Below are 11,824 nucleotides of genomic sequence, written 5' to 3'. Positions count from 1 at the left end.
GAAACAATAAAAAAAATCTTTTCGTATTTAAAAAAATGCCATTTCCATGTGGATGGAGCCTAATCTGAGCTGCAATCTCTCGCAGCATGATTCAAAGGAAAACAAACAAACAACATAAAAACGGGGTGTTGTATTTAAATTAAGTGGTCAGAACATTGTTGAGTTGTCCCTAAAACCACGTCTGTTATATTTAAACTGAACTGGCATGAAAAATGGACTCATCGACGGAATAATAAACAGCTACAGCCCAATCGGATGAACTGCTTTTATCAAAACGTAACGAAGAGCGCTTGGTGTTTCTTCTCGTTGGGACGTGTGAAAGTTAGACAAATGACATGATGCTCAGAGGACATCTGTCAGTCATTCACAGGAAACACTGGCACAGCGAGATGTGCCATAGCACTTAGAGACGGGTAGAGAGCTGGACGTCGTTATCTAAGGAGGCCAAGAGAAGGACGGATACATGGAGTTGGATCAGAACTCGACCCTCGTCTCTCGCCTTCCTGGACTCAGACCACTACCGACCTCGCTTCCCCTTCTTGGACTACGCCTTTTGGTTCGTACCCTTCCGGCTCTGTTTCCAATTTTGCTGCTTAGGATGGTAGACTGTTAATTTTTAATTATTTATTTTTGTTTTAGTCTTTTAGTTTCATTATTCCTTACATATACACATACTTAGATTGGTCATCGGTTGCCTCGTCTTTTAAAGATCAGCATTGGCCATAAAACCTCATATTGGTTGACCTGCAGTCCTCCCCCCGACACCCCCAAGTATGGTTTGGTTTTTAACTTTAAGGTCCACTTAAGAGCCTACGAGACAGTAAAACACAAACATTTAGGTTCCAGACAGTGTTGGCTTCATGCACGAGCGATTCATTAGAAGTCTGGATGTGGAAAAGGGGGACATCTCCTGCAGCTGGGAGCGATGCTGCACGAGGACTGGGCCATCTGGGACTGCTGTGGGATGGAGGAGGGGGCCAGAGTAAGAAAAATATCTCACATCAGTCTCCAATAACACCACAAAAAGTTTTAAAATGTATCTCTAGTCAGACCCTCCAGGATTTCACAATGTTGCGATTGCAACTATTAACGCAAAATCAAGCAAACCCCGCGAAATCGCAACTTTCTGCAACTTTCCTGCAAATTTAACCCAATATTTATTGTTTCTAAAGTGATTTGCCACCGTTTCTGCGGTCTAGTCTCTTCTTTGTGGGTTTGTGGAAGTACAATTACAACTGATTAACTTTTGTTTTGGACTTGATCTAATTCAAAATGGCTGCCACGGCTAACCACAGAAACATAAAAATGGGTATAGCTTGACAGATATTGAGTTAAAACCTGGCGTGGAAGCAGTTAATACATACTTTGAGTGCAACACAATCTTTTAATAACTGAGTTTTAATGAAACTGAGAAAGTAAAGAATCAACACAATTCAAGATGGCCACCATAGCTAACTGGTCTTAGTTTAAACAAAAATGGCTATACCTCATTGGAATTTAATATATATTATATATTGAGCTAAAAAATGCTAAAATTTGGTGTGGTAGTGGCTGATAGTGATACACAGATTTGTAAGTGCCGTTGTATCAAGTTTTTCAATGTCTTACATCTTGCCCATCATTGGTTATAGTATTATGGCAGGTCAGTGTATGTAAAGTTTGTCTAGTCTTAGTTGAAACAGCAGCTATCAGTAGAAATACCAACAAAGTAAAACTTAATATCACTTGAAAACACACGGATGTAATTCTTGTTTGAAATATTTAATAGGATTCAACAAAAATGTGTGTTGATTTAATTACAGTGACCGTATTTTAGTTTTTTTGGGGCCAGCCATTAGAAAAGTCATCTGGAATTACCATGGCAACACAATTTACAAAAATTTGAAAAACCTAAAAGAAAATTGACAGAGTGAGACCAGGGGGGTCAAACTCCAGGCCTCGAGGGTCCGCTGTCCTGCTCCAGCACACCTGATTCAAACGGTTTAATCACCTCCTCACCGAATCATCAAGTTCTCCAGGAGCACGGCAACAAGTCATCCATTTAAAGCAGGTGTTTTAAAGCAAGAACATGTCTAAAACATGCAGGAGAGCGCCCCCCGAGGACTGAAGTTTGACACCTCTGACCTAGACTCTAAGCCAGGGGTGTCCAACCCTGGTCCTCAGGGCCTCCATCCTGCATGTTTTCCTTGTTCCTCTGCTCCAACACACCTGATTCAGAGGTTAAATCACCTCTTCATGTTCTGCAGAAGCCTGTTAATCACCCATTGATTGAGATCAGGTGTGTTGGAGCAGAGGAACAAGGAAAACCTGCAGGATGGAGGCCCTGAGGACCAGGATTGGCCACCCCTGGTCATGTGGCCTCTCTAGGTCCTAGAGCAGTGGTGTCCAATCCTGGTCCTGGAGGGCCACTATCCTGCAGGTTTTCGATGTTTTCCTGCTCCAACACACCTGTTTTAAATCAGTGGGTGATTAACAGGCTTCTGCAGAACATGAAGAGGTGATTTAACCTCTGAATCAGGTGTGTTGGAGCAGAGAAACAAGGAAAACCTGCAGGATGGTGGCCCTGAGGACCAGGATTGGACACCCCTGCATTAAAACATTCACCAGGTGCAATGAAGACTCATCTGCTGAAGATGCAAAAACGGATGAAGAGCAAAGCGCCGCCTGGGGAAACGTTCATATCTAATATCAGAGGGCACCGACATCAAAGTGGAACTTGGTCTTATTATTCAAAACGTATTCAAATAGCCATATCCAGAAAAAAAGTAATAAAGACATTTTTTTACTCTTTTCAGTTTTTTTTAAACTTCAAACAACTTTAAGGACAATAAATAGTTAATCCCTAAATGGGGTCGAGCAGATAAATAAGGAAAAATAAATCACCACAATTGACATTTACATTACTAAAAAACTGACCAAAAGGAAGGAAACAACCACAAATATTTATCATTTTTTTAAAAAGCGGAACAGCATGTAAACCTTAAAGATAAACTCCAAGCCTTTTTTCTTCCCCTTGACGAAGGACATTTAAATAACTTGGTTACAGTTTTTTTTTTTTTAAAGAAATAGGAAGGTCCAGCGCTCCCTCAAATGGCGTGAAAACGTCTCCAGTTTTGCGGTTTCATTCGCGTGAAAGCACGACAGCGTTCGCTTGTAGCACCTTTGTATTTCCTGTTTGTTCTCGTCCTTTTCGGGTCCCGAAAAGTCGTACTCTGGAGCCATCTTTCCAAAGCTTAGCTTAGTCAGAGTGTGGAGAAAAAAGGGATGGAAAGCAACATGTGCAGGTGACAGGTTTTCTTCCTTTCGGATGATTTAGAGGCTACTCTTAGGGTGTAATACGCGATGTGTGGGGATGCCGACATACAGTATTTGACATTCATTCAAACACCTTTAATGTCTTGCATAAAAAATACCCATGGGGGGAGGGGGGGGGCAACTCAACTATGATGTGGGGTTAAGGAGAGGAAAGGAAGGGGATGCATAAAACTCTCGGTATTTCTTAGCCGAAAGTTCAACACGGAAACGTTGGATTGTTTCACAATTAATTTGTCTCTGAGAGCATCAGATTGTCAGTGCAGCATGAACACAAAAGCATCCAGTCGTCTCTGTATGAACGTTTCCTCACAACCAAAAAAATAACACTGAAAACCATCGCGTCCATCCGGTATTCTCTGGGCGACTGGCATCCCCGCGTAATATTTACAGAATTCCTCTGACCGCCGAAGCCTTTCGGCTTCAACTACCTCTCCGGGATTCTTTCTCTGGACCGGCAGCGGGGGATTGGCGTCCTTCTGTCTTTTCTAGTCATGTGGTTCTGGGGTTTGGCAGGTCGAAGACGATGGGCGGGTTCATGGGCAAGAAGTTGACCGTGCAGGCCGAGGCGTTGACGAATGTCGTGGTGCCGTCGGTCATCATGCCGTAGCCTAAGAGGTTAAAAAAAAAAAAGAAAAAAGATGAACTGTCAGTCTGTCTGCCCAAATATATACAGTTGTATATAAACAGCTGATCTATTCATCAGCTGACCATGTCTTTAAAACATCCCTCCCAGAAAAACACACAAACATCAGAGATTCAACAGGATTTTCCTGAATTCTGATCAATTAATTTGAATTAAACACATATCATAGTTGCTCTCAAGTTTGGATCTTTCTCTCCATCCTCTCAGCTGTTAGATTGTAAACACTGATCAGTAAACAGCTGGAACTTGTTATTTATTAGCTAACCTGAACNATTTCCAGGCCTCCTCTTGATGCTCAGACACAACTTCCTGCTGTCTTTCAACCACTTTGAAAAGCTTTCTTTCCTGCCTCCATCTTTATCTTTCTGCCTCTCCATCTTTAGCTCTCTGTCATCAGACGACTACACGACTCGCACGAAAACAGTGGAAGTGGGCGGGGCTTACGGCACACTGCAGAATGAGCGCTTTCTCACATTTAGCCGCCAAAGTCAGTAGATTTGTCGCTAGTCGCTTTAAAAAAAAATGCTAGAGGGATCTGAACATGGGGGGCTAAACGCGGGACGGTTGGCAAGTATGTAGAACAAAAACTAAAATTTAAAGTGAGGACCACTGTAGCTAAAGTCTAAAATCAGCTAAAGGCCAACAAAAGGAACAAATAGCTAGCTAAAAGTTAGAGAAGGTTAGGCATGAGATAAAAGTAGTAAATCAATAGCTAAAAGATAAACAGAGCAGAATGCTAGCTAAAAGCTAAAAGTAGCATGACAGTAGCTTAAAGCTAAGCTAAAAGTAGTAAAGTGGTAGCCAAAAGCTAAAAGTAGCATCAAACAACAAAAACAGAAGATGTCGTTGTGTTTTTATAAGGACTTTTATTTTAAACTAATGTAAATATTTGGAAGAAAAATTCCAAACAAATCAAAAGTAACAGCCCACTATTCCTGATTAGCATGAATATTTTTAAATGGTCAAAAAAAAACAAAATAGTAGATTCCGCCAAAGGCTTTGTTTACGTTCAATGCACACCTGCATTTCAGAACTGCATATCGGAATATCTGGAAAACTACTGAAGTAAACTCTTTCAAACTTCATTATTCGATATAGTTCAGGATAATATTTTTTATGTTTTATTTCATATATTGTAATAAGTGGCTTTAAAACGTGCTACATCCTTTCCATCTGTTGGTTAAGATCTCCGTGTTTGTGTGAGCCTTTAACATTTAAAATGCATTATTTAAATAAACACAGTGAGAATCCCTTCTATCTGCTCCGAATCTCTCCCAGAAGACTCTAATTATTAAAGCGAGCTGCTCTCAGCCTATTTTTCCTCTTATAAAATCTGAACTAGTTTCTTATCTAGTTCTCTCTGATCTGGGACTACTGCTCCAGGGGCTCAACGCTGACCTGATAACCCTAGAATAACAAAGTAATCCTGAGCTGAGAGAGTCAGACTCTCTGCCCTCGTTTGCCTGAACGAGATCCCGATAAAGACAAAGCAGTTCAGCTCCGAAGGTTTTACATGTCAGGACATGAAGCCATCAGGTCCCCCAGCAGGTCCTGAAATAAGGAGAATGCAACCAACATATAATGATGTAATACAGAATTCAATTTTTAGAAGCTGTGAACCCTTTTAGAGCATTTGATGGTTTTCCAGGAGGTGGTCTTTCGAGCAAGATCAGCCCACGGAACTACAGAAACACTGGAATGGCCAGTCCCAGGGCAATCTATTGCCCCTTTTACTTGGGCTCTAATTCAGAAGTCCGGCTCTACTCCACTCTACTCGGCTCGGGTCTATTGCCTCTTTTCCACCGGCCCTAAATGTCCCGGCTCCACTCTACTCGGCTCACTTTGAGCGCGTTTCCATTGGCATTTTTTCAAGGCCCGGCCCTGCTTCGTGGGCGGTGCAAGCTTAGCTCCTGTTCACTCATTGGTTGTGGGTGTGACCAGATGCAAGCATAAAGAGCGAAGGTAGGAATATAAACAACAGTTTGTTGGTAATTATCTTACAAAACTAGGAAGTATTTTTGGTTTAGATATTAAAAGTTATGGTTGTTTATTGATTTTAGTAAAAAAAAGCAACTTTTAGGAAAATGCCCCGCGGAATCCTGGAGGGACTGAATATCTTACTTTTAATAACTGGGTCACAGCTCCGGTTCTTATGTTGCGGTCCTCAGACCACTGAGCTAAAGCTGCAACAGGGGCTTTAATCACTTTCTTCTACTGGATGTAGAAAAAAAAACTATTTGAACCACTTTTGATATAAAACTGCCTCAGTGCTGATAATGGAAAGTACCAAAACTTTTATGATTTGTTAAGAAAAAAAAGTAATCCAAGTAATCCCACACTCCAGTGGGTTGTCTTATGCTTCCTATGAAGAAGCTACTGTTTAAAAAAAATACAAATTCAAGGTCCTAAATGTTTTTTGGACGGTATGTCGTTGAAGAAATGCTCCTAAATTGGATGGATTTGAACGATTTCCTCTCTCTTTTTAACACGCAGACACGTTTACCTTCGTGAATGTGTCCGAACACGTGCAGTTTGGGCTGGACTCGTCTCTGGACCGTGTTCAGCAGCTCCATGCATCCAACGCGCTGCATCTTCTTCGGGACCCAGTCCAGGAAACCTGCACGCAACGAGAAGCAAATCAGACCAGGCGAGCAGCAGAAAGCACCATGAAAAACACGAAGGTAAAACAACCATTTCTTGTTGAATTCTCACTTTCCTCCAACACTGTTTCTAATTGGATTCCTTTAGAAATTCATTTAATTAGATACTTGATTGATTTTCTGTATTTTGTACAGAGCACAATCATGACAAATTTTATTTACATTTTCCAAAAAAAAGGAGACGCGTTCTCCATTCCAGGCTGTTTTTGCGTGACAGTAAACTGCTCAATGCAGCAGAAAGCAGAAAGCAGCCACGTAAAATAAAGATCAATCAAAGCCACACACAGTTGCCGACTTCACAGTGTGTGTGACAAAGATGAAGCGTGGATGTGTGTGATTTAATGGCCGCACGGAAAAAGAGGGATGCTGCCGAAGCTGAGTCAATAAAAGCATCGAGTCGGGAAAAAGAAAACGAGCAAAGAGCTCTTTTTTTTTGCCTTGAGTCACTTACTTTACTTTACTCAGACAAGAATTTTGTAGAGAATATTAAAAAGAAGAGCAAATAAAAATTTGAAGGCAAGAAAAATCCATGTATGGTTCGTTCTTTGGTTTAGTTTCAAAATAAAATAGCAAAAAACAAAACAAGCATGTGGGTTTTTTTTTTTCGTTTTTAAAACAAAATTAGATTTTTTTTTTGTTGTTAATTCAACGGGACCTTATGGCAGAACCGGAAATGAAGACCTGAACTCCCAGCAATCACCAGCAGGTGGCGGTAATGTACCGATTTAATGACTTCCTTGGAATATGAAATAAATCTTGTTGACGGTAAGATCATCAGCTCTCAGTGAAATGCGTCGATTCCCTCCAAATAAGACAAACGAATCCATTTTTAAACTGGTAGATTCTGAAGCGCTAACTGAAAAAGTTCTTCTTCTTGTGGATTTTAATGGTGGTTGGCAAGAAACTGAAGGTGTACATTACCGCCACCTGCTGGTAATGTGGGATCTAAAGGCAGTTCTCACACTGAAATAAATGAGTACAACTATCTCTCTCCTCAGTGCCAGAACACGGGGGATTCTTTAATTGTCACATTTTATTGTCATCACAAATTCCACAAAGATCCCGAAGTATCTTTGAAACTGGGCGTATTTAAACAGACTGAATACATCGGTGTGTATCGCATACTTCTGACCAGTTCGTGATTGGTCAGAAGTTTACAGAACTCCTACGACACTTACAGGGAACCAGCCAGAACAGCTGGTTCCAGGAAACGTCTGTTATCACAAACTCCTTGTCCTGGAAAGTTCTGGCAACAACAACCGAACAGTCTTTACACGCGAACATAGCTTCTCTTCCATAATCGGTAAGCTGCAGTCTGCATAGAATGAAATCCTCTTCCACAGTAACTGAAAAAGTTGTGTGTCGGGAGTTCAGGTCTTCATTTCCGGTTCCACCATAAGGTCCCGTTGAATTAACAACAAAATAAAAGCTCGTCTTTGGTTTGTCCATTGCAAGTAAAAAAAACAAAACAAACCAAAACGTACCCCTTTTTATTTTTGCAATTGCCGTTTTTCTAATTTAATTTTAAAAATGAAAAAACAAAAAAAACACATGCTTGTTTTGTTTTTTGCAGTTTTATTTTGAAACAAAAAAAACCCCCCAAAGAATGAAACCACACACGGATTTTTAATCCACGTGTTTGCAAGTTTGTCAGCCACACTGGTCACACGCCCTTTCAACTAATCTACTTACCAAAATAAAAGCACAACTGTTTAACGTCAAAGCTTTAGGAGACGGTGGAAGCGGAGTGAGAATTTTGAGGCCTTTTCCGTCTCAGGGTACGTTTTAGTTTAATGTGCTTCTTGTTTGAAAGCAGCTGCTGCTTTGGGCACCGAGCCGGTTTCCTTCCTCGCTTTCACCCTGTCTCTTTGTGCCGTTAACTTCTTCCTCGCAGCCAGATAAAAAGGCCATGTTTTCCCTCTCGAGCCACTGATACGCAGCTTTATCACGTCTCGTAGAAAGACGTCGGCCTCTGGTGCAGTGCCAAGCAGTGTCATGTTTGCCGTGCATTTTTTTTTTGGTGCAAAACACATTTTTAAAGTTTATTTTCATTTCTGCTCTTTTTTTTTTTTCTCCTGTCTCCCTCATCAGTCCCTCCCGTCTCGCTTCCACGCAAGTGTGTGTCATGCACCGGTGGCCCGCCGCCGCCGCTCCATATGCTGCCGGTTTGCGAGCAGATAGCTGCAGACACTTTGGCTGAGCTGAACGGAAAATAAATGGTCGTGTTTAGAGCCGAGACGCAGACGCGGAAATCAATCACGCACGCTCGTTGGAATGGCACAGCTGCGGGGCGAGGGGGGGGGGGATGAGGTGTGAAACTGTGTGTGTGTGTAGCAGGATGTCAGTCAGCCTGCAAGCTAGCATCTGTGTTTGTTAGGCGTTTTCTGGTGCGATGGAGATGTGCGGCGAGCGGCTGAGAGGTGATTACTAACGTTTCCAACGCGATGAAACGACTGGCGTACGTGGAACGAATTTTAAGACCAGGCAGAACAAGCTGTCTGAAGTGAGTTAGTCATCACATTGATCACTTTCACCTTTTATTCATCCACTTAATACATCTCTGCTTCATAACAAAGGGCCTGAACCATTCACTCATTCAGTTTTATGGTCTTTGAAACAGGACTGAAAGGAATGGTTCGGATTTCTGTGTAAAAGTCATAAATAAATGGACTGTACTTATATAGCACCATCTGTACCCTTATTTACCCATCAACACGGCACTCTGCTACATTTCTACAAAACTAACCTGGAAAAAATCCTTCTATGGAGTCTAAGTATGGCTTTAGATCACATTCGCACACCGATAGGGACGCTGACATGTGGTATACTGGTGTCAAGTTGGAGGACGACCCATGGTTGCCCCATACTGCATACTTGCCAACCGTCCCACATTTAGCCCCCGGTCCCGTGTCCCGCATCACCCGGTGCGGGGCAGCCAAAAGTCCCACATTTGGCCCTCACACGCCACACTTTGTATTTCTCACGCAAAAGAAAAAAACACGCACACACGGCCTTTTTGGCACTTAACCGCAAAATTTGCGAGTTTTCAGATCCTTCTAGCATTTTTTTAAAGTGACTAGCGACAAATCTGGTGACTTTGGCGGCTAAATGTGAGAAAGCACTCATTCTGCAGCGTGCCGTAAGCCCCGCCCACTTCCCCCAAGCACTGACAGCTGTCAATCTCACAGCAGAGAGGAGACCTGCTCATCTGATGACAGAGAGCTAAAGATGGAGAGGCAGAAAGATAAAGATGGAGGCAGGAAAGAAAGCTTTTCAAAGTGGTTGAAAGACAGCAGGAAGTTCTGAGCATCAAGAGGAGGCCTGGAAATGTTCAGGTTAGCTAATAAATAACAAGTTCCAGCTGTTTACTGATCAGTGTTTACAACCTAACAGCTGAGAGGATGGAGAGAAAGATTCAAACTTGAGAGCAGCTATGATGTGTTTAATTCAAATTAATTGATCAGAATTCATTCATATCTAAAACTTGTAAAACTGTAGTCAAAAGCTAAAATTAGCAAAACTAACTAAAACCTGAAAAAAGTAAAATATTTGCTAAAACCTAAAACTGCTGGAACAGTAGCTAAAAGCTCAAACAAGCAAAACTGTAGCTTGAAGCTAAAATCAGCAAAACTGGAGGTAAGGACTAAAATGAGGAGAACTGTAGCTGAAACCTAAAACTAGCAGAACAGTAGCTCAAAGCTAAAACTCATAGGTTAAAGCTAAAATCAAAAAATTGTAGCTAAAAGCTAAAATCATCAAAACTGTAGGTAAGGACTAAAATTAGCAAAAAACCATAACTAAGATCTAAAATTTGCAGGATCATAGCTAAAAGCTAAAACCAGCAGAACAGTAGCTAAAAGCTAAAATGATCAGAAGAGCTGAAGAGAGCAGAAGAAGACAACAACCAGAGCAAAGAGCAGAACTGATCCAAACAGATTTATTGCTGCAGAAGGACTTCATTCCTCTGGTTTCTGTTTACGGTCAGCGTGAAAACAGGTCGAACCAGCGGCACTTTTAAAAACCACCAATTTGAACATGAATTTGTTTTGGACACTGACTGGATCTTCTGGTGAAACTGGACAGATGGTTCGTACACAAAACCATCTGAGAAGTGATGAGAAAACGTTTGGAGAAGCCCGAGTGCTTTCAAACGTTATTTGCAGAGGATTGGCCGAACCATCTGTCCATCACTTGCAATCATGGGCTAAATTAACAGCGCTAAGCTACCTCGTTAATGAAAATCTTGTTGGTTCCAGCGGTGAGAAAGGTGGATGCGACCGCTCACGTTTAAAACTGCTCCGCTCTGTGCCAAAACAAATCCGAAAGCCTGGCAAAATAAACACCAAGCGATCAAAATTTGGTATATCCCATATGAGGCCAGCTGTCTGACGCTTAAATAAAGAGTTTTAGCGAGCGTCCTTTCAGAATGAATGGAGTAATTTAAAAAAAATGTCAAAAGAAAACAATAAGCTAGACGTGAAAAGAGGTCCAAGCTTTCGAAAGGTTTGTCGGTTCTCAAAGATTCTTTGAACATTTTAAAGCAAATCTGCCTTAGATCTAATAAAACTAAGTCCAGCCTTGGAATGTGGAACTGGGAAGCAGGAACCAAAATAAAACATTTAACATTTACAGTATTAGTGGACTTTCGAATTTCCTTTTTTATTAATCCTATAGTTTGGATTGACTTGGGTTTCCTGAGCCATCCCTTGGTTAGACGGCAGGAGGACAAACTGTTTGTGTTTGCAATTATCGCTGCCGTTAATTTGTGTTTTTCTTTGTTGTTTGTCTCTCAACACCTCCGTCAGTCGAGGCAGACGGCCGCTCAGCCTGGTTCTGGTTCTGGTGGAGTGGATCGTTTCTTTCAACTGTCGCCAACTTGATGCTTACGATGGAGGATTAAAAATAAAGACTGAACACAATCTGCTGGCTTCCTTTCATAGATAACCTTTGAACTTTTTTGGACTGTAGCTGGATTTGAATTTGACTTGAATGGACTTCTTATTTTTGTCGTACAGCGACACAGGACATGAGGAATTGGTGCTTTAAAACACACCCAGGACCGTAGCTCCCACTGAGGACCCCGAGGTCCGGACCTCAGTGTTTTATAAAAACCTGAATCCAAACAAGGCTTTTGAACGGCGTGGTTCTCTGCGTAGCTCCACCAGTTTCCTGTAGGAGGCGCTGCAACTGTGTGCAGCTGCAGCCA

General features: G+C 41.7%; 1 protein-coding gene across 1 annotated transcript in view; it reads right to left on the bottom strand.

Annotated features, from left to right (window-relative positions):
• Positions 1-2,525: 2,525 nt before the first annotated feature.
• mpped1 (metallophosphoesterase domain containing 1) overlaps positions 2,526-11,824 on the bottom strand; it is a 65,662-nt gene continuing 56,363 nt past the window's right edge. The window contains exons 5-6 of the mRNA XM_037980594.1: positions 6,462-6,575; positions 2,526-3,923 (exon numbers count right to left, since the gene is read on the bottom strand). Coding sequence (XP_037836522.1) covers positions 3,805-3,923; positions 6,462-6,575 — 233 coding nt within the window. The 3' untranslated portion in view covers positions 2,526-3,804. The remainder of the gene's footprint in view (positions 3,924-6,461; positions 6,576-11,824) is intronic.

This window comes from Kryptolebias marmoratus, linkage group LG1 (assembly GCF_001649575.2).
Source record: "Kryptolebias marmoratus isolate JLee-2015 linkage group LG1, ASM164957v2, whole genome shotgun sequence".
NCBI lineage: Eukaryota > Metazoa > Chordata > Actinopteri > Cyprinodontiformes > Rivulidae > Kryptolebias > Kryptolebias marmoratus.
This window is presented reverse-complemented; position numbering and strand designations above follow the sequence as displayed.